Source organism: Corylus avellana, chromosome ca9, assembly GCF_901000735.1.
Source record: "Corylus avellana chromosome ca9, CavTom2PMs-1.0".
Lineage (NCBI taxonomy): Eukaryota > Viridiplantae > Streptophyta > Magnoliopsida > Fagales > Betulaceae > Corylus > Corylus avellana.
In genome coordinates, this window is record NC_081549.1 from 6,120,932 (window position 1) to 6,141,353 (window position 20,422).

At 35.4% G+C, this 20,422-nt stretch overlaps 3 protein-coding genes and 1 long non-coding RNA gene across 5 annotated transcripts; 3 read left to right on the top strand and 1 right to left on the bottom strand.

Moving 5' to 3' along the window:
* The first annotated feature begins 168 nt into the window (after nt 1-168).
* Nucleotides 169-876, top strand: LOC132162210 (uncharacterized). Its single transcript, XM_059572475.1, has 3 exons — nt 169-439; nt 536-664; nt 716-876. The coding sequence occupies exons 1-3, from the start codon at nt 169-171 to the stop codon at nt 874-876; spliced, it is 561 nt and encodes a 186-aa protein (XP_059428458.1).
* Nucleotides 877-1,339: 463 nt separating this feature from the next.
* On the bottom strand, nt 1,340-2,550 carry LOC132191332 (uncharacterized). 2 transcript variants are annotated; one of them, XR_009441266.1, is made up of 3 exons: nt 2,440-2,550; nt 1,508-1,570; nt 1,340-1,423 (listed from the first exon to the last, which is right to left on the bottom strand). It is a non-coding gene; the product is annotated as an uncharacterized LOC132191332 (long non-coding RNA). The 2 variants fall into 2 exon arrangements; XR_009441267.1 differs by lacking the exon at nt 2,440-2,550 and adding an exon at nt 1,834-1,906.
* A 4,426-nt stretch (nt 2,551-6,976) lies between these two features.
* On the top strand, nt 6,977-8,817 carry LOC132162190 (small ribosomal subunit protein uS5x-like; the record flags this gene model as incomplete). The annotated part of the gene is given in 2 exon segments (XM_059572456.1): nt 6,977-7,754; nt 8,495-8,817. Coding segments are annotated over 2 exon segments (813 nt in total). The 3' UTR covers nt 8,654-8,817.
* A 2,644-nt stretch (nt 8,818-11,461) lies between these two features.
* Nucleotides 11,462-14,618, top strand: LOC132192351 (probable protein kinase At2g41970). Its single transcript, XM_059607664.1, has 8 exons — nt 11,462-11,537; nt 11,857-12,016; nt 12,268-12,524; nt 12,665-12,791; nt 12,884-13,157; nt 13,361-13,493; nt 13,621-13,707; nt 14,479-14,618. Exons 2-8 carry the CDS (start codon nt 11,923-11,925, stop codon nt 14,602-14,604), a joined length of 1,098 nt encoding a protein of 365 aa, XP_059463647.1. The 5' UTR covers nt 11,462-11,537; nt 11,857-11,922; the 3' UTR covers nt 14,605-14,618.
* The last annotated feature ends 5,804 nt before the right edge of the window (nt 14,619-20,422 follow it).

A 20,422-nucleotide genomic window follows, 5' to 3' on the forward strand; every position in this document is an offset into this window, starting at 1 on the left:
GACTATTTTGCTGCATCCCCAGTTTATCCAGCCAAAAAATTTCGGAGGAGGTTTCGTATGCGTCGTGAACTTTTTATCTACATTCATGATGCAATAGTAGATCATGAGCCATATTTTCTCCAAAAAAGAAATGCTGCTGGCAAGCTTGGGCACTCTTCCCTACAAAAGATGACTGCCGCACTTAGAATGCTCGCTTATGGAGTAATGGCAGATCTTATGGATGAATACTTACGAATTGGAGAATCTACTGCAATGGAGTGTTTTAAACTATTTGTTCAAGCGGTGAATTCAAAATTTTCCACCGAGTACTTGAGGTCGCCAACCCAAGATGATGTTGCTAGATTGCTAGCAATTGGCGCAAGTCGTGGATTTCCAGGTATGTTGGGAAGCATTGATTGCATGCATTGGAAGTGGAAGAACTGTCCAAATGCTTGGAAAGGTATGTATTCTGGTCATATCCATGAACCAACTATTATTTTGGAAGCCGTGGCATCTTATGATCTTTGGATATGGCATGCATTTTTTGGGTTACCAGGGTCTCACAATGACATCAATGTGTTAGAACGGTCTTCTGTATTTACCAATCTAGCTGAAGGGCGTGCACCTCTAATAAACTACTCACTCAATGGTCACGACTACACAATGGGATACTATCTTGCCGATGGTATATATCCTCAATAGGCAACATTCGTAAAAACAATTCATGTTCCACAAGGAAATAAAAGAAAGAATTTTGCTGCAGCTCAAGAGTCAGCAAGGAAGGATGTAGAGCGGGCATTTGGAGTACTCCAAGCGCGATTTGGTATTGTGCGTGGACCTGCACGTTTACACAAACCTGAAATGCTTAAAGAGATTATGATGGCGTGCATAATATGATCGTTGAAGACGAGCGAGATTTATACCTTGGAGCAGATGACTTCGATTATGAACAAATCAATGAGATTCCACTCGAACCACCATCACATGAGCATACAGTTGAGTTTTTGGACTTCATACAAAATCATCATCGTATTAGAGATCGAGTAACTCATTCTCAACTCCAGTCGGACCTTGTCGAGCATTTATGGCAACTACATGGCCAATAAGAACTTTTAATTTTAAATTTTGTATGATTGCACTATGGCTAATTGTATTTTTTTTTTAATACCCAGTCTATTAACAAATATATTAAAAACTACATGGCCTATAATTTCATATGATTGCATTTGCCTATTAAATGGTGAATTCGTATGATTGCACCTTCAGTTTGTCTTAGAATACATTAAAAAAAAAAAATGAATGGTAATTGAAGAGTTTACTTAAAACATACCCTAAGAGTTATTGAATAAGTATAAAGAGCTTAACATACCTTAACTGCTAATTCCCTAATGGCCCAACATGCATTATTTGCTACCGAAACAATTTCCTTCAGTTTAGGAGTGTTCTGTGCAGCACATATGTAAGGTAGATAAAAAGGCTACCAAGACTACAGCTCAAAAGTAAAAGCCATGAGATAAATTTCACTTACCAGTTGCTTTGCTGCAACATCAAGAATTTCAGACAAACGGGGGTGCAAATGAACAGGGCATACCTAATCAAAATCATCAAAGGATGTAGATATGCATGAGAGATTCAGATAGATAAATTACCTTAAAACAAAAGTTATAGCTCCTATTGAACCACTAGCCCTATTACCCTGTGGTACCTAGCCGCTTGCTTTTTTGAGAAGTCAATAGTTTTTTTTTTTTTTTCACCTAGGAACAGTTCGCAAGCAGCTCAAGCCATGGGTTGCGAATCCATCCAAAGGGATGGGCATAAAATTAGGTCATGTGATGGATAAAATTTTCAACTTACTCTTGCCAGGTCCCCAAGAAGTGCAAAGGCACTCTGCCAGACATCAGAAGCATCATCCGTGCAACATTGCAGATGCAGATCGCTCAAATTACTATGTGAAACCTGCAGAAAAAGTATTATAAGCACACATTATTAAGCATGTCAATGTACAAGCCATATCCTGTTTGTATTCTTAATATGTAGAATATCCACATTCCATTCAGAAATGTTGTATCCCAGGCTCTGCTACAGACCCACTTACAATCCACCAATACAACATTTGGACAAATTATCCATAATTAGGCACAATCAACAGTTGCCTATATGACTCACAAAAAAACAGTTGCCTATATGACTATTTATCCAATAATACTTATTCAATGGTAAAATTATTTTAAGAAAATCGCAAAGCATTATCTAGCAGTATTATATATAAAGCTATCAAAGACATTTAGGTATACCCAATTTTTCTGATTGAAGTTGCTCTAATAAAACAAATTTATAAATAAAATAAATAAATAAAAACCAAATTCAGAACAAAAGCAACCAAAACAGGCAGCTAAGAAAGCAAACACTCTTTATTTCATATCTTTTCTTGATTAAGAAATTTCAGCAAAAGGGGAATACCAGACTCTCTATCCCACTGCCAAGACCCTCTGCAAGTCCAGAGAGAAGATCAAGAGAGCATACAATAAACTCTTTATCATATTGAACCCCTGCTGAAACAGGATCAACCTGCAATAGAAGTTCAAAGAAACAACTTGTAAAAATTACAAGCGGACCATATTTTATAGGGATCAAAGATTTTACAAGGAAAACAAAAACTTTCAATACCATGCAGATCAAAAGTGACTTTAATGCCACAACAATGCATAATATTTGAGGTTTCAAAAATTATATGGATGTGATACCAGCATGCAAACGTGCACAGGATTCTTCAACTCCCTTTTTTATTGGATGGCTGCCTATGATTATTTCCACATTTCTAGTTTCCATGACCCTTTTTTTTTTTTTCTTTTTTTTTTCTTTTCTAACTTTTTTCTTTTTTTGGTTACACGTTTCTCTTATACGTTCCTCTCAAACATGATGGAAGATGCTTGGACACATGCATGCCAATGTTTTGATCACATGTATTGTATAATCAGAACAAGGAACAATTATCTTAGAATATCAAATGGGTAATGAGGATTTAGGTGATCCCAAATGCTACACCTTCTCATACAGAATTTCACACACTGCCTTTGCACACAAAGAAAAGGAACTTGATACATTGATTTACAAAATTACACAAATGCTACACCTTCAGTTAGAACCTCATCAGAGAAGATCTTCATACATGTAAACAACACAAGCATTCTTAGCTTTAATCAATGTGCAACAAAGAGGTCTGTGCTATTCTTACTTTCAATAGCAAAATAGTCACTGAACAAAAAGATGACAAAATCAATGACTATTTACAAAATTACATGATTAGTTCACTTAAATACAAAATAATACCCAAAGACCGATGACTATTTACTACTACGCTTCTCAATGATTTCCATTTGGAGAGATTGAATATATTCAACCTGTATTTTAGACAAGTGACTTGTATCCATCATCATAATTTCTCTTTCTTCTTTCTTTTGTTCCCTTGTCTCTTTCCTAAGTTCAACCTCAAGCTTTTGTTTTTCAAATTCTTCTTTCTTTTGCTCCCTTTCCTCTTTCCTAAGTTCAACCTCAAGCTTTTGTTTCTCAAATTCTTCTTTCTTTTGCTCCCTTTCCTCTTTCCTAAGTTCAACCTCAAGCTTTTGTTTCTCAATACGAATGATCTCCTCCTTTGTCGTATCGATCTCTTTCTTTCTCTCCTCATGTAATCTCTTCTTCGCTTCCGCTAATCCACTCAAAACCTCCATCACAATCTCTTTCTCTCCACAATTGTTGCTCTTTCTTTTTCTCTCTCTCTCTTTTGGAGCCTTCTTGCCTATAGGTCTCTCCAAGTCTACATGTACATCTTGATCATTGTTATCTTCCCCTAAATGTATAACATCTAGCGGATAAGAAGTACTTGTATCAAGGCATTTCCTTTTCAAATCTGATTGAGTCAACATATATTTCTTCCATTTCAGTACTGTCTTCAACATATTCCACAAATGTTCAAATTGAAATATGGCATTGTTATTCAACTCCTGGTACATAGCCTTTGCCATCTAAAAGAAAATGATTAAAATCTTGAATCAAATAAATGACTAATTTACACTACTAGTAAGAAATCATTTATACCTTATCTTGCTCACCAATACCACTTTGATTCCTATGTTCAACTTGTTCCAAATACCCATAGAATTTGTTGATGACTTTTTGGATGAAAGACCACCGATTTGATAAAGAATGCGCAGTCCGTTCTACAGTGGTTTCTTTCTTGTTCTCATTATAGTTCTCCAAAATCCTATCCCAAAATTTGGTGCTTTTTTGAGAATTCCCTTGAATTGGATCAAGGCCAGTATTGAGCCAAGCCTTTACTAGTAAAACGTCTTCTTCTATTGAGAAGTTTGTTTTTTTAGTAGTAGACTTCTTTTCAGGTTGGGGTGGATTTTCATTGTTGTATTGACACCCCCCTTGTAAGAGCATGGTGAAGCTTTGGGTAGGAATTTCATTGAACTCTTGCAACCCCTCTTGTGAGTCCATGAGTGCAAGTAGTTGAATGAAAAAAAAGGAACTAAAAATATCATAAATTTGGTTCCATTCATGGATCCATGTAACATTAAAGATGCAATAAATGTACACATAACATCCTAATTTGCCTTGAACCAGTCCCTTAACAGTCAGGAGAATAAACTCTAAATGATATTCAATAACCCCCGCTCCTCAGATGACCAAAAAGAATAAAGTGGTAGCACCTACCAATATTCGCAGAGAGAGGTTATTTTTTAAAGATGCACTTTTGGCTTGGGAAATCAAAGGGTACAAAAGCACTCAAAGACTAAGCTATAAATTTAAATTGAAGCAACACATTATTCAATCTATGGTGCGCGCTGCAATGTGGGATCTACTACCCTAATTTATTGGGTTCGATTAACAATGTAAATACACATTTAAGATGGGAGGTGTGTGGCACTTTACATATCACTGCAGATTGCAGAAGAGGTAGGCTCTACAAAACTTGAGGAAGAAGAGGATATCTACCCCAACTACCCCCAACAAATCCACAATGACAACAAATCTGATCTCACACCCATCTAACCTCCCCAACAATCTGACCCAAGTATATAACCAATTTCCTCAAGAGACACTTCCAATGAACACCAAGAACCAAATATAGAAAAATAATTCATGCAGCTCTAAAGTGACAATTTCTAAAACCATCCAAATTCGGTGAACTTAGGTTTCGAATAATTCATGCAACTCTAAGAGGGGCAATCTCAAAAAATAAACAAAATTATTAATTGAACCAAATTGAAATGAAAAATAGAGACCAAATTTTCCATTTCTTAAACTTAGGTATCTGCCATGACACCCAAGAGGCAAAAAAAAAAAAAAAAGCTTCAATATTTGCAGAAGCACCACTAGACAAAAATTCAGTCAGGTAGCGAACAACCAAAAAACAGATTAAGGTGAATACTGAAAGGACCATTTTAAAAGAGAGTAACAAACTATGATTAGAAGAACAATTTCAAGCATACAAAGCTCACAAATGGTCTGCTTTTGACGAGGGTCAGCTTAGAGGTCGAAAGGGAATTCCAATGAACCCAACACCCCTATATATACCATCTTTACAGAAACCCAAAAAAGAAAGAAAACAAATTGTCACCATATTTGAATAATCACCTCAACCACTATATATATACAAAAAATTCATCAAACATGTTCTTACAGTTCATTCATACATACATTTATATGTAAATATGAATGTGTGTTTGTGGGAAATCGAACACAGTCTAGGTTTTACTGAAGAAACTTCTTGGCAGCCGGCCAATCAGCTTTTATGGCAGCTTGAAGGAGGGGAGCACCCTTGGCACGGTTTCTAAGTAACTTTTTTTCCCCTGGAAGTTTTAAATTTTTTATTTAAAAAAAGAAAGAAAAAGAAAAGACCCAAATGTATTAATTACAACTTGTGGAAAAAAAATCATGACACTTGGATGCATTCTAAGATGTTGGATGAACTAATTTATACGTATGTGCAGCAAGTGAAATTTTGTCTTCTTCTTTTTTCCTTTGTATGTTCTTTTGATTCATTAACCTCAAGGCTCAAGCTACGATTGAGCCGAGGAGATCAATTTCTCTTCCTCTCCAAGGTTTCTCAAACCTTCTCAATAAATATAAGAATTCTATATACAAAATAATTTCAAAACACTTGATTACAGAGCAATGAACATTTAGGAGAAGACAAACCCAAATTTAGGAGAAATCGAACAAAAGGGAAGAATGAACCTTTCTTCCAATCGAAGAATGAACCTTTCTGAGTTGGACACTGGGAATAACCAAACGCACTACGCTCGCCGGAAAAGGACTGGTTCAGCTTTGCCCAGGCGCTGCCCACTCCACGACGACGGTGGCTCAACCACCGTTCTTCAGTCTCTCTCTCTCGGCTTGAACAGAACGCTCACCATTCTCTCTCAATCTCGAACTTTCTCTCTTTTCGGTCTCCTCTCTACCTTGTGTAGAACAGATGAAAGTTGAGAGGTTGAAGAAGATGGAATTTTCGCAGAGAGAGGTTGTCTTGAGCGAGATGGGTGGCGTGTTGGACAAGAAAGAGAAAGAGCTTGCGCGCATTGAGACTTGTGCTAACAGGAGAGAGAAAGATTTTTTTTTTTTTTTTCAATTTAATAAGCCTTTGGATCGCTACAGTAGAACCCAATACATTGGGTTCTATTGTAGCATCTAATGGTTGAAGAAACCATATAGGGAATCTGCTGTGGGACGTTTTTTGCGATTTTTTGGACATATTTCCTAAACATAGGAAATAGACCCTCTTATAGGGAGTATGATGAGAATGCTCTTACCCGGGCAAATGGCCCTTAAGTACCTCTCACAATAGATACCCTGCAGTAGATCGAAAAGACAGGTGAGAGCCCAAATAGAATAGTCTTTCGGGCGATTTTGGGTATTCCTAGCCCAAAAACAAGCTATTGAGCCCAAAATCAACCGTCATCACGCAAATCCATCCCCAAAACCCTAGCCCGCCACTCTCCTCGTATAAATATCTATCATCCGCGTAACCGTCCGATTCCTGTCATCTCCCAGCGAGTGCGCTCTTTCTCGCTCTCTAACCCTAGGCCTCTCTCTAGCACCTTTCTACAAGGACAACGATGGCTGAGCGCGGTGGAGGTGACCGTGGTGGATTCGGCCGAGGCTTCGGTGGTGGTCGCTCGAGGGGAGACCGCGGCCGCGGAGGCCGGCGCAGGCCACGCCGTGACGAGGAGGAGAAATGGGTGCCGGTGACGAAGCTGGGGCGTCTTGTGAAGGCCGATAAGATAAAGTCGTTGGAACAGATCTACCTGCACTCGCTGCCCATCAAGGAGCATCAAATTGTCGACCAGCTCTGCCCTGGCCTCAAGGACGAGGTCATGAAGATCATGCCAGTGCAGAAGCAGACACGGGCCGGTCAGCGCACCCGATTCAAGGCATTCGTCGTCGTCGGCGACAACAACGGCCACGTCGGGCTCGGCGTGAAATGCAGTAAAGAAGTGGCAACCGCCATTCGTGGCGCCATTATACTGGCCAAGCTCTCTGTGATCCCCGTAAGGAGGGGTTACTGGGGGAACAAGATCGGCAAGCCCCATACTGTGCCGTGTAAGGTCACTGGTAAGTGCGGCTCCGTCACGGTCCGCATGGTGCCTGCGCCACGTGGAGCTGGAATTGTGGCCGCCAGGGTTCCCAAGAAGGTCCTCCAGTTTGCTGGGATCGATGACGTGTTTACCTCATCCAGAGGCTCCACTAAGACTCTTGGAAACTTCGTGAAGGTTGGTTTGCTCTCATGCTTAATCTGTTTTTGGCTTAATCTTCATGAATCATGGTTTATGGCGGGCGTTGAGAGGGTCTCACCTATAATTTCAGTTCATTCTAATTTTTATTGTACGTGACTGCATTGGATTTTGTGATTCCATAGTAAGATATAGTCAAATTTCTGGAGTTTCGTAAAGTTTCAATGAAGATATCAAATCAAATTATGTTTCTTGTATTGTCAAAACGCTTTATTATCAACTAAAGAAACATCAAACACGAGGGTAGCCAACTCCATGAAGCGTAAGCTTCAAAATGAGACAATGACAGGGGGAGAGAACATGAAAAACAAGATAATACTATTCATTCACCATGTATTACTTATTAAGTTTAACGGGGTTTGGTCTGTATCTTGTATCTGCCAATGTGTTGTTCGTGAAGTTGTATAGGTTTTCTTAGATCCGTCTATGATTATGGATTCTTAAGTTCTCTAAAATAAATTTTGGGAAGTGGCTCATTAGCTCCCTTTGTTGAAATGGACTGAATCTAAAAATTCAAAGTATATAGTTTTTTAGATAAGGCTGTAAAGTTATAGAATTGATAATGTTTGAACCTTGGTTCTGCTCCATGTTAAATTTTACTTTCAGGTACTTGTTATTTTGTTATTAATAGGGTTTTTCTTTCTAATGGCTGGTTATTTGTTGTATGGTTTACTCGTTGACCATTATGTTTCTTTACTTGTTTTTCTCTCCTTCTACAGGCAACTTTTGAGTGTCTGCTGAAGACTTACGGGTTTCTTACACCAGACTTTTGGAGGGAAACTCGCTTTACAAAGTCTCCGTTCCAAGATCATACAGACCTGTTGGCAAAACCAGTTGGTAAGTTAATTTTGGAGGAGCCTGAGAGGCTTGATGCTTGAGCTAGATGTTTTCTATTTCTTTCGAGGGATAGTTTGATTCCTTTTGGGTATTTGACTGTTTAATTAAGTTTTGGTTAGGATGTCTTTATGCCTACTTTAGCTTTATGTTTTATTTTGTATGGATACTTGTGTCTTTATATAATGTCCTTGTCATTTTGATTATCCATACCAACGGCAAAATTATTGTTTTGGGTTAAGATATCTGTTTTTGATTATCCATACCTATCCATTTTAATTTATTTTTCTGATGTGATTCCATCCTGGGTCCATAGTAAACTTACTCAAATTTGTGGAGTTTCGTAATGTTGCAATGAAGTTTTGATATCAATTCATATTATGTTTTTTGTATTGTCAAATCGATTTCTTTTCAGCTAAAGAAACCTCAAACACGATTGTAGCCAACTCCATGTAGCGTAAGCTTTCAGACCAAGTCAATGAATAGGGTTGTATTACATATCAAGTTCAAAGGGTTTTGGCTTTGGTCTGTATCTTGTTCTGATGCAGATGGGATTTAGGTGGATGTGGACATTTTCATTCGAGTCAGCAAATTGAAGGAGAATGTTATCTGTTATTGAGGTCTGACATAAATATATTCCTCAAGGGGTTGCTTTCATTTTGTCATAAAATGTTATTCCTCAGTTTCCAGAATTTTATGCAGGTGAAATATATTAGTCAACGACAGACATGCTAATTTAAGGTGAATATGGGGCTTATGCTTCTTAGAAATTTGTTTGTCATCCATTCTCTCCCCCATCCATCCCTACGCTTTCTAGTCTCAGCCCTGTGACGAAGGCCCATAATCCCACAAAGGAACTCAACAACTCTTTTCCGCCATTGCACCTATAGCATGTTATCTTCTCTTACATTTTTTCTTTTATTTTTTGCGAGAGATTTTTCTTTTTCTTTTTTTAAATAATTGGTCTTGTTTATTTGCCTTTTTAGTATTCTTGCGTAGTTTTCCGTTGGTTTCTTGTTACGTTGGGGAAAATATTTTCTGTACCATCATCTCAAATTCAATTTTCTCGGGATTGTTTCGCAAATTGGTGGTTGTTTTTCGTTTTTTAGGCTAACTATTTCCAATAGTTTATTAAAACTTAAAACAGTGCTCAATGCATTTGGACAACTCTTTCCACTTGGGAAGAAAATAGAATGCTGTTTGGCGTTTCTATATGTATTTTTCTTTTCAATTTTGTGTTTTTTTCTACCTATTGGGTACTTTCCAAAATGACTTGAACATCAAGCACAACTCGGCAGGGCAATAAACAAAAGTAGGCACAATGTGAAGATGACTTTAAACCCACAACAATAAACCAAACTCAGTTTTGGAAAATCGTCGAAGTCTAAACATATTAAACGAGGAAAACCACAATCATACTGCAGTAGTCTACATGTTTACCGTACGGTGATACAATAAAACAAGACCATTACATATGCTTTTAAGCTCCCAAACCTGATCATTATCCCCGCCAACCGGGCTCTTTCAAGCTATATAAGTAGATAATGTTTGGCGGTGAAAGATTGTTTCAATGGAGGACGATGTAGTTGGCATTCCACAATTGGGTCTGATTCTAGGTTATAGTTGATCCACAATTTGCAGGGATCAAGAACAAAATAAAGACAAGCGATTGATGTTTCACCAACCAAATAAATCTGGGGTCTCAATAAGAATGTGGAGTCTCATTACATAAAAAGAGCAATCACAATTCTCATTGAAGAAAACATATTTTTTAATATCATAATCTATTTCTATAAGAGTACAAAAAGCATTTAAATAGACATTGAAAATAAACCTTAACCCTAATTTGACCAACTTTGAACCAAACCCGTTTAACGTAAAATATAAAATCATAATCCTAATAACTTAATTAACTAATAGGATTTGAATAAAATTAAAAGACATATGATGCTTTATTTTTCAGCCTACTTCACTACCTTTGATGGCAAAGGAACAAAAAGAAAGATAAAAAAACATTGTCTCTTAAGACATGTCTGATATAAAATTGTATCTTGAGAAATATGTCCAAAATGCCCTCATTATATCTTGAGAAATATGTCCAAACACATCTGGACCGACTCAAATGGAAGGGTTGCAACCCTTCCTGCCGGCGATTTTAAACAAAATTGTAGAAAATAATTACTTTGAAATTGCGTTTTAAAAAAATTACATTTTTGACTTTTGAAATTACAAATTTTACTAAACGCTTAACATTACTTTTAAAATCACGTATATTTTAAAATTGTTATTTTTAAATCGCATATTTTTAAATGGAAACCCAAACCCAAACCCAAACCCAAACGTACCCAGATATAGAGATGAAAACGCACGTTTCACGGTTTCTTTTGGTTATCAAAACGCACCGGTGTATGATTAGAAAATTTTTGGTTACCAAAACCCAAGTTTCACGGTCCAACGGTTTCTTTTGGTTGAATGAACGCACCGCACCTTAACCACTTCCCCGGTTCAGAGTTTAAAACTCAGCAATAATGACACGTGTCTAGTGATTGATTCTGATTGGGCTACATGATTGAATCCATGTGTTTGACAATTAAGATCAATCGTACGACGTGCAAACGTGGGGTGCACTTGGGCGTAGGGTGGGCCGTTTTAGCGGTTAAACAATCCAACCGAGTTTCCCGCGGAACAGAGAGACATCTGCCTCTTCCCCAAAACAGAGAATCATCAGAGGAAGTTAGAGAACAACGACTTTCTCCTTCCTCTGTTTCCTCTGTTTTTGTTTTTTTAGATCTGTTTCCTCTGTTTCCTATAATCTTAATTCTCACTCTTAGTACATTTCCCATTTTTCATAATTCTCTGCCTCTGTCTCCCTGACTGCCAATTTATTTTTTTGGCTTCTTGGCCCTTGTCGGGTCGACTGGATCCAAGGTAAATGTTTTTTTGTTTTTTTCAGATGTTATTTATATTTGCATAGGACACAAACATGGCATATTAGCTTCTATCAAATTTGCTTTTTCCTTGTTAGATTAGGTGTGCCACCTTATTTTCATTATATTGGTGCTTTGAGATTAACACAAAGCAGGAGAACCTTTGAGAATTAGAGAAAAATGCAATTGTTTCAATTAATTTTACAATAAATAATTACGACCACACTTGTAAGTTTTCCATTTAGTTCGTGGGTTTTTCACTATTTTTCTTTTTAAATATATCAGATTTGACGTATGGGTTTGAATTGGTATAATTGCAGGAACAATTTCGCATTTTTTTCATGGGTTTTTGAGAATTCTGATTCGCTGCGCCTACAACTTGAACTATGTTCTGCTGTGGAGGTGCAGAGGAGGAAACCCTCGGTCCACCAGCTAATCAATATACTGCACCCCCTAGAGGAGGAAACACATATGGTGGCGGTAACATATTTAAACTCTTCTTTTTTCTTTTTAAATCTCTATTTGTTATCCATTTTAGTGCTCAAGAACATATTCAGTTAAACAACAAAGAAAGATGTCTGAATTCTTCTACTCTTCTGTCAAGGCAACAAGACGCAGTTTTTGCCTCTTATTGTACATGTCTTAAGCTAAAAGCTTGATGTTTGAATGTTCTGTCGCCAAGATTTTATCTTGAGCATCGTTTATGAAATATTGTATTGTGTGAATTATAGGTGGCGGGAGAGGAGAGCCAAGGGGTTCCAACGTGGTCAAAAGTGGAGCTCCACAGAAAGTATTACCCATTGAAATACCGGCTCTATCATTGGATGAATTAAATAGGATGACTGCTAACTTTGGCACAAAGGCTTTGATTGGGGAAGGCTCTTACGGCCGTGTGTTTTATGCAAAACTAAGTAATGGTATGGCTGCAGCAATAAAGAAACTAGATGCCAATTCATCACAAGAGCCTGACACTGATTTTGCAGCTCAGGTGAGATTTTTTAGTGTCGGGGATATAAAGAGAAATGTTGGTGTCAATAATTTGCTCATATTCTCTTACACATCTAATGGTTGATTTGTCATGTTTGAAGATTTGGTTCATGATTTTGATGAAATCACGGTTTCATGCAGTTATCAATTGTTTCAAGACTTAAGCACGAGCATTTTGCTGAGTTGCTCGGGTATTGTTTGGAAGCAAATAACCGGATCTTGGTATATCAGTTTGCGGTAAAGGGTTCTTTACACGATATATTGCATGGTATGTGTCCTGTTGTAGCATCCAGCTCTTTTTCTTTGTCTCCAGTCCACACCCACATGGAATTCAATTCAATTTTTGTTTCTCTAATGCAGGGAGGAAAGGTGTGCAAGGAGCTGAGCCTGGTCCAGCTCTGAGCTGGAACCAGAGAGTTAGGATTGCCTATGGGGCAGCAAAAGGGCTTGAGTTTTTGCATGAAAAGGTTCAGCCTCCTATAGTTCATCGTGATATCAGATCCAGCAATGTCCTACTCTTTGATGACTTTCTAGCAAAAATTGCTGATTTTAACTTGTCAAATCAGTCTTCTGATACCGCAGCTCGGCTGCATTCAACTAGAGTCTTGGGAACATTTGGCTACCATGCTCCAGAGTAAGCTTTAGCTTCTATTTTTTTCTACTTTTGTAAATATCAAATTCATTAGAGCCAGAGCCTCTTCTGGGATATGAAACTATGAACTGAGAGTATTAAGAATTTTAGAGCATCAAAACTGATAACCTGAGCTGAGTACATGCTCTCATGATTTTCGCTTTTTTTTTTTCTTCATTTTTTTAAACATGATTGCTTGCTGTCAGGTATGCCATGACAGGGCAGATAACTCAGAAAAGTGATGTTTATAGTTTTGGAGTTGTTCTCCTGGAGCTCTTGACAGGTAGAAAGCCAGTAGACCATACCATGCCCAAAGGTCAACAGAGTCTTGTTACTTGGGTAAGGGTTTTTGTTTTTGTTTTTGTTTTTTTTTTTTTGTGTCTCAGTTGCTTTGATTTCTCTTAATTTGATCAGTTGCTTCTTCCACCACTATATACACCTCTGATAGCTATTCTAACCACTACAGGCAACACCAAGATTGAGCGAGGACAAAGTGAAGCAATGTGTAGATCCCAAGCTAAACAATGACTACCCACCAAAGGCCGTTGCTAAGGTTTCTTCATTATTCTCTCTCTTAACATTATCATTTCACAACATACAAGATTTTAAAGCTGTAAAATGTTTGTCGAAGCACGAAAAAAGAGTGCTTCAATCTAGGTTCGATGATAATGGAAAGAATTCAGAATTACCTCCATCCATGTTAATATTATTGCAATGAAACATAGCAATGGGAAGCTCATTGGTTATTTGTAAAATAAGGGAAATCATGGCTTACCTATAGATAAAGCATGACTGCATGAGTAGGTTGTTGTGAGTACACATGTGAGTGTTGTGTCCCACAATGAGAAAATATAAAAAGAAAATAGTGCTTAATATATTAGCCCATTAACTTAGGCTTTTAGGCTAGAGTTGTGTTCTACTATGTATATTAATGTACTCTGAGTAAAAACTCTATAATCACTTTATCTCCCAACATAGGCATAGGTTAGAAGAATGAAGATTATTGTTTTAGATTTTCAGCTGCTGAGGTTCTTTGATTCGCTTGAACAAACATGGCTGAAACCACCTCTCTTTCGATTCTAGCAATTGCATTTTCTAGCTGATCTTGAAATGCTGGCAGACATATTTCTATTTAGAAATCATCTCCACCAAACTGTTTATTGATTATATGACTGAGATCCCTTGCTATCATGTTGAATTCAAAGTATAAACACACCCCAACTAATGTGCTTGAGGCATATTTTAATTCAAAAAGTTTTGAGGAGATTTGTTTCTTCAGAAGAGCATTCAACTTCTTGCCATGTTTTTCATGTGATTGTCTCAGTTGGCAGCAGTTGCAGCACTTTGTGTTCAGTACGAGGCAGATTTCAGGCCAAACATGACAATCGTTGTGAAGGCTCTCCAGCCACTTCTTAACTCAAAACCGGCCGGCCCAGACTCTCGTGCCTAGAATATTTACCTCAGAATCAGACAAAACCTGTCTTCTGTAATTTGTAACTTCAGTTGTTCCTTTTTTTTTTTTTTTTTCCCTTTCATTATACTACACTGCACATAACCTGCGCCATGCGCGAGATTTTTCATTATAATTTAATTTCAAAATTTAAACGCAACCCATCTTAATTTTCATTATAAGTTAAAATAGGTGTGTGGAAAAATCTATCACGCATTTTTTAATGAAAAATACATACTAAAGGTTATACACCAGTACATTACTGAAAATCTACCAAACATGTACTTAATGAAAAGTATAAAAGAAAAGAAAAGAGAGAAAAAAAAAAGAAGAAGAGCAAGACGCACACTTGAATTCTAATGATCAAAATATTAATAGAAAATTAGTAGGAAACTCTAATATTATTAATGTGATACTTATTATATTGCAATACAAATAAAACCTGTAAGGTTCTAATCATTTCAGAAAAATACCGAGTAAAATAAGCAAAATCTTCTTTCTTCTTTTTAATACAAAATAAAACACACATTTCATCATGTGAAAAAATCAGAAAACGCTAAGCTTACAAACACATTTTACAAAAAAACTTTTACAAACTGATGTGGCACAACATGAATGAGTTTCTCAAAATTTGAATTTATCTCATATCCAATCATATTGTGCCACATCAATTTGTAAAATTTTTTTTGTAAAATGTGTTTATAAGCCTAGCATTCCTCGAAAAAAATCTATCATGCATCTTTTAACGAAAAGACACACACATATATATATACACACACCACAATTTTTTTAAAAAAAAAAATAGCAAGAAGAATACATGGATTATAATATAGAAAATTAGCATGAATATTTAATATTTTTAGTGTGGCAACTATAATATTTCAATACAAATCAAATGAAAATAATATTGAATATTTGAAAAAAAAAATACAAAGGAAAATAAACAATTTTTTTTTTGTTTTAATAAAAAATTGTTCCTATAGATATGCATGGTTTAAAAAGAATTTTTTTTTAAAAATGGGCTATATGACCGATTTTGTTTTTAATTTTTTATAATTTTATGACTTATATGGCTAATTATGAGTAGTTAATTAATGTAGTATGTTTTTAAATTCTAAATATTGTCTTTATATAGTTTTTGAAAGTAATAAATTATGAGAAAATAATAATGTACATTAAATTTTTGAACTTAATGAAATTACATATAAGGAAAATTATTGAAATATAATTAAATGTTCTTAATTAAGCTAATTTAATGACTGGTTCACTTTTAAAAAATTAGTTAAAAAATTATGTCTTAAAAAATAGGTTTAGTCTTAAAAAAAAAATGGGTTCATACCACATGTCGCAATTCTACACTACCTCGAGTGATTCGGCTTTTATATATATATATATATATATATATATATATATATTTGTGTGTTTGTGTGTGTGTGATTTGACTGAATTAAGAGCACAACAAGATTCATATGTGCTGGTTGAGCTCCCGTGAACTTAAAAGCTACTTAGTGTGCATTGAGTGGACCAGAGTTCTAAAACTTTCTCCCATGATATTAGAATCAAAGACAGAATATATACTTAACTAGAGATCATATGAACTTCGAGCATAAGATTAAATGGTTGAAACCCACATACGCCATGAGCTATTAGTTCTTATGCTATTAGGTCTGGTAAAACCCTCTCGATACTACCCTAGCCCGCCATTATTGAGTCCGGTCGGCTTCCAACAAGCCTCGGCTTGGATTCAGTAACGGGTTTTAGAATTTTGATTGGGTCGGGTTGGAATTAAAAGAATTTCTAACCCGACATGGTAATATAAAAATCAATTTCAAAAAACCCTATGAGCATGTTTGAGATTGTGTTTTTTTAGAAGAACTTTAATATAAAAAATGGCAAAAGTTTCATTTTTAAGCTTTTATCAAAAGTGCGTTTTGGTCATTTTTGAGCTTTTTAGACTGTTAAACGCACTTTTAGACCTCTCAAACACACATTTAAACAGACCCTAAGTCACGCCTTGAGACATGAAATATTGGCTTAGAGTTTTCTTTGAAATCCAACACCATGGGTTCCTTAACAAACTTTATTGGCTTTCCTTGACAAAATTGCACTGTTCTAATGTTTTAAAGTTAGAGGGACATCATTCAACTCGTTACGAATACGAAAATTAAAAGGTTGTGTTTTATTCCATCGTATTGTAAAAAGGATAAAAAAGCACAAAAGAACATTTCCTTACGTGTTCTTCTTCCTCACCACCTTCCCCTTCACACCCCCAACCAAAAAAGAAAAAAAAGATTTTGGCTAATAATATCACCAACAAAGTAGAAAATAAACCTCTATAATATGTCATTTTGGAGTAATCAATCATGTCTTTTTATATCTATTCCCATTTGAGGGGAGTGCTAGGGAGCTAAACAAATGAATTCAGAAAAATTTATAAACTGACGTGACAGACCGTGAGTGGCAGATAAAGGATAGATAATTGCATTTTTTAATTTAAAAACCCTTGCCACATCCGTTTGAAAATTTTTCTGAATTCATTTGTTTGCTTCCCTATCACTTCTCCCATTTGAGACTATCTTATCATCTCACCCAAATCTTAAAAAAAAAAAAAAAAAAAAACCTCTAATAATGGGGGATCTCTCTAGAACATAAAACTTGTGGCAAATTAAACATTTTAAATAGGAGATAGAAATATTTTGGACATTTTCATAGTTTGTCCACTTCGCAGCCCCTCATCTGTCAACAGCATGACAACACCACTCACACACTCTTCTACAATCAATGAAATCAAATGACAACACTATCACCACAATAATGGACAACATTGTGCGATACTTATTACATTACTCATTATCTATCAAAATTTATTGTTTAATTTAATTAGGTAGTGACTACCACCAAATTGCCACGTGAGTTTATAAGAAAATTATAATAGAAATTGTAATACCTCAAATATTTTTACATGAGAAAATTACAGTTTATCCCCCTAAAGTTGACGACGTTTTTCAATTCGAACATTAAAGTTTCAATTTTTGCAATCTACCCCCACAAAGTTTCAATTTTTTTCAATTCAACCAATATTATCTCAAAATTCCCATATTGCCCTTGATTTTTATTTTTATAAAAAAAAAAAAAAAAATTGAGGGTGCAAAAATGGTCAGATGGCCAAAGAGCCACCCCGAATTTTTTTATAAAAATTAAAATAAAAATAAAAATTAGGGGCAATATGGAAAGTTTTGGATACAATTGGTCAAATTGAAAAAATTTAGAACTTTGGGGGGTAGATTGCAAAAATTGAAACTTTGGTGTTCGAATTGAAAAACGCTGTCAACTTTAGAGGGTAAACTGTAATTTTTCCTTTTTACATTAAGTTAGGATTAATGTTTTTTTTTTTTTTTTTTTTTCCCACTACTCACAAACTCTACATGAAATTAATAGGCTAAATAATACAACCCGAATTTGACATGCAAAATGAATTGTAACCGTCACATTATCCAACACTTTGGTGGGGAAACCCATGTGAATGATATTCGAAACCTATGGGCAAAGAGAACTTTTTTTACCTTGGTAATTTTCCTATGTGATACGCAATAAAGTTCAACTTTGACTAAAGTGATTTATACATTTTAAAAGCATATACTCTTAGTAAATAATAATAATAATAATAAAGCGTTTTGCAATGTTACCATTATGCTAAACAAACCAAAACAAAACAAAACTAATACCCAGAGACAAGATAAGGAAAATAGGAGGCCACAGATTACTGCCCAAAAGTTCATAAAATCCAACTGCTATCGTCCATCTGGAGAACACGTGGCATTGTGTGATTCAGCATTGAGGATCTCTTCTCAGTATGTTTTCTGTAGAGAATCTCTCCCTTGCCTAAAAAAAAAAAAAAAGAGAGAAAAAGACAATTTTATTCAAATTTTTAATATTAAATTGAGATTTATTCGGTAAAAGTTAGATGGTTTAGATTTTGATCAGATATTAATTTAATAGACTAAATTAAAATAATTTCTTCTCACCTAATTTGAAAAAAAATAATAATTATAAAAAGAAGAAAACGATGGAAATTGTACCCACGGTTCCTGTGATGAAGGAATAAGGATGTAGACTCATGTTGTACACTGAAAAAAAAAAAAAGAAAAGAAGAAAAAAAAGATGTAGTATAGACCAGAAGAGTCGAGGTCATTTACGTCTTTTAGAAATGAGACCTGAACCCACGATTAGTCGTCGTCACTATTTTGGAACAATTGAATTGATTACCAAAAAATGTGCTCATTTCAAAGTTTGCAAACTTCTGAGTTTACCAAAAATAGAAATAAAAGTTCTCAAGAGGTAGTTCAATCGGCTAGGATCACGCCTAATGAAGCGATGGTCACTAGTTCGAATCCCCCTTCTCCATCTTGTGTAGACATGTTAAAAAAAAAAAAGAAAAAGAAATAGACAATGGATTAAAAAAAAAAAAAAAAGGAAAAAAAAACCACTTTGTTTGATAAAATTTTTCTTATCCTTTTTATTTATTTATTATTTTTATAAAAAAATTAACATAAATTTAAAACACATAACACTCGAAACAATTTTCACATTTATGTCATATCAAAACACCGTCGCCTACAGGCCAAATACTAGTCACCACCGACTTTTGACCAGTGGTTGGTAGGCGGCAGAAAAAATCAATTTCCAACAATGTCAGGTCAGTAGGCATAACGGTTTTTAAGAAGACGGAGTTCCAACCCGACTCGACATTATCGTAATATTATTTTTGGTACTTAATTAAAACGACTTTATTTTTATCAGCAAAACATGACATTGTTTTAGATGCGTATATATGCATCGATTTCTCAAGAAGCTTTGAAACCCTATCATTTTTGTGCCCTTTTGACGTTCATCTTTTACTATTAGCTTCACAATTTACACCTGCGTCCCCTCTAAGCCTCTCACTGTCTCTTCAAATCTCAATTCAATTCTTATGCCTTCTCATTTCTCGCCTATTGTTCATCGTTGTCACTGACTTGGTTATGGTGATTAATTACAAAAATGCCCTTCGTCGGAAAAAACCGGCAAATTTACCGAATTTTAGGGTGATTAGCGAAAGTGATATTCTCGACATTATTTAGCACCCATCCCGATGTAAATTTCTTATCCAGTTATCCTTATATAGTCCAATTACTATTTTTCTAATAACACCTAGAATCGTGTCCCCGTTTTGAAGAGATTAATCTAGACCTTGACATAATTTACAAATACAAACTAAATAGGGAGATTGAAAGAAGAAGTGAACTCTTCAATTATGCATAATTATTCTTTTTTGGTGGCACCTAACCAAATCAGCCACCATGTATGACTAGAGGAGATGTTTTTTGTTTTGTTTTGTTTTTTTTTTTTTAAAAAAAAGAGTATGACGAGGGTTAATCTTACATCCACATTTTTCTTAATTACATTGAATGAGAATTATAAACTTAGAGCCTATAAATTATTCTTTGGTTTATACAATTTTGTGCTACATTAACACTAAAACAAGGGTCCAACCCATTATACAAATGAGCAATTAACTCAATGCCAATTTGTTTAACTAGGCATATATACCCCACTTTCACATTTAGGAGTCATAAACTAAATAAGAAAAAGACCAAAAAACCAAAAAACAAATAAAAACTTTGATATTATTAGCGTTGTCTCGTGGCATATATATATATATATATATATATATATATTTTTTTTTTTTCTATTTCGGGAAAAATAATGAAATATCGGACCTATATCAACCGGTCACCTCCACGCTAAATTGTAATGTAACAGTAATCTTAACCTCCAT

Bases quoted from the DNA above. Each gene is read 5' to 3' on its own strand.
- LOC132162210 (XM_059572475.1), top strand. From the start codon at position 169: ATGACTGCCGCACTTAGAATGCTCGCTTATGGAGTAATGGCAGATCTT. The intron at 440-535 runs GTATGTATTCTG...TTGGGTTACCAG, and splicing joins CTGTCCAAATGCTTGGAAAG to GGTCTCACAATGACATCAAT. The intron at 665-715 runs GTATATATCCTC...ATGTTCCACAAG, and splicing joins GGGATACTATCTTGCCGATG to GAAATAAAAGAAAGAATTTT.
- LOC132192351 (XM_059607664.1), top strand. From the start codon at position 11,923: ATGTTCTGCTGTGGAGGTGCAGAGGAGGAAACCCTCGGTCCACCAGCT. The intron at 13,158-13,360 runs GTAAGCTTTAGC...GCTTGCTGTCAG, and splicing joins TTTGGCTACCATGCTCCAGA to GTATGCCATGACAGGGCAGA. The intron at 13,708-14,478 runs GTTTCTTCATTA...TGATTGTCTCAG, and splicing joins CACCAAAGGCCGTTGCTAAG to TTGGCAGCAGTTGCAGCACT.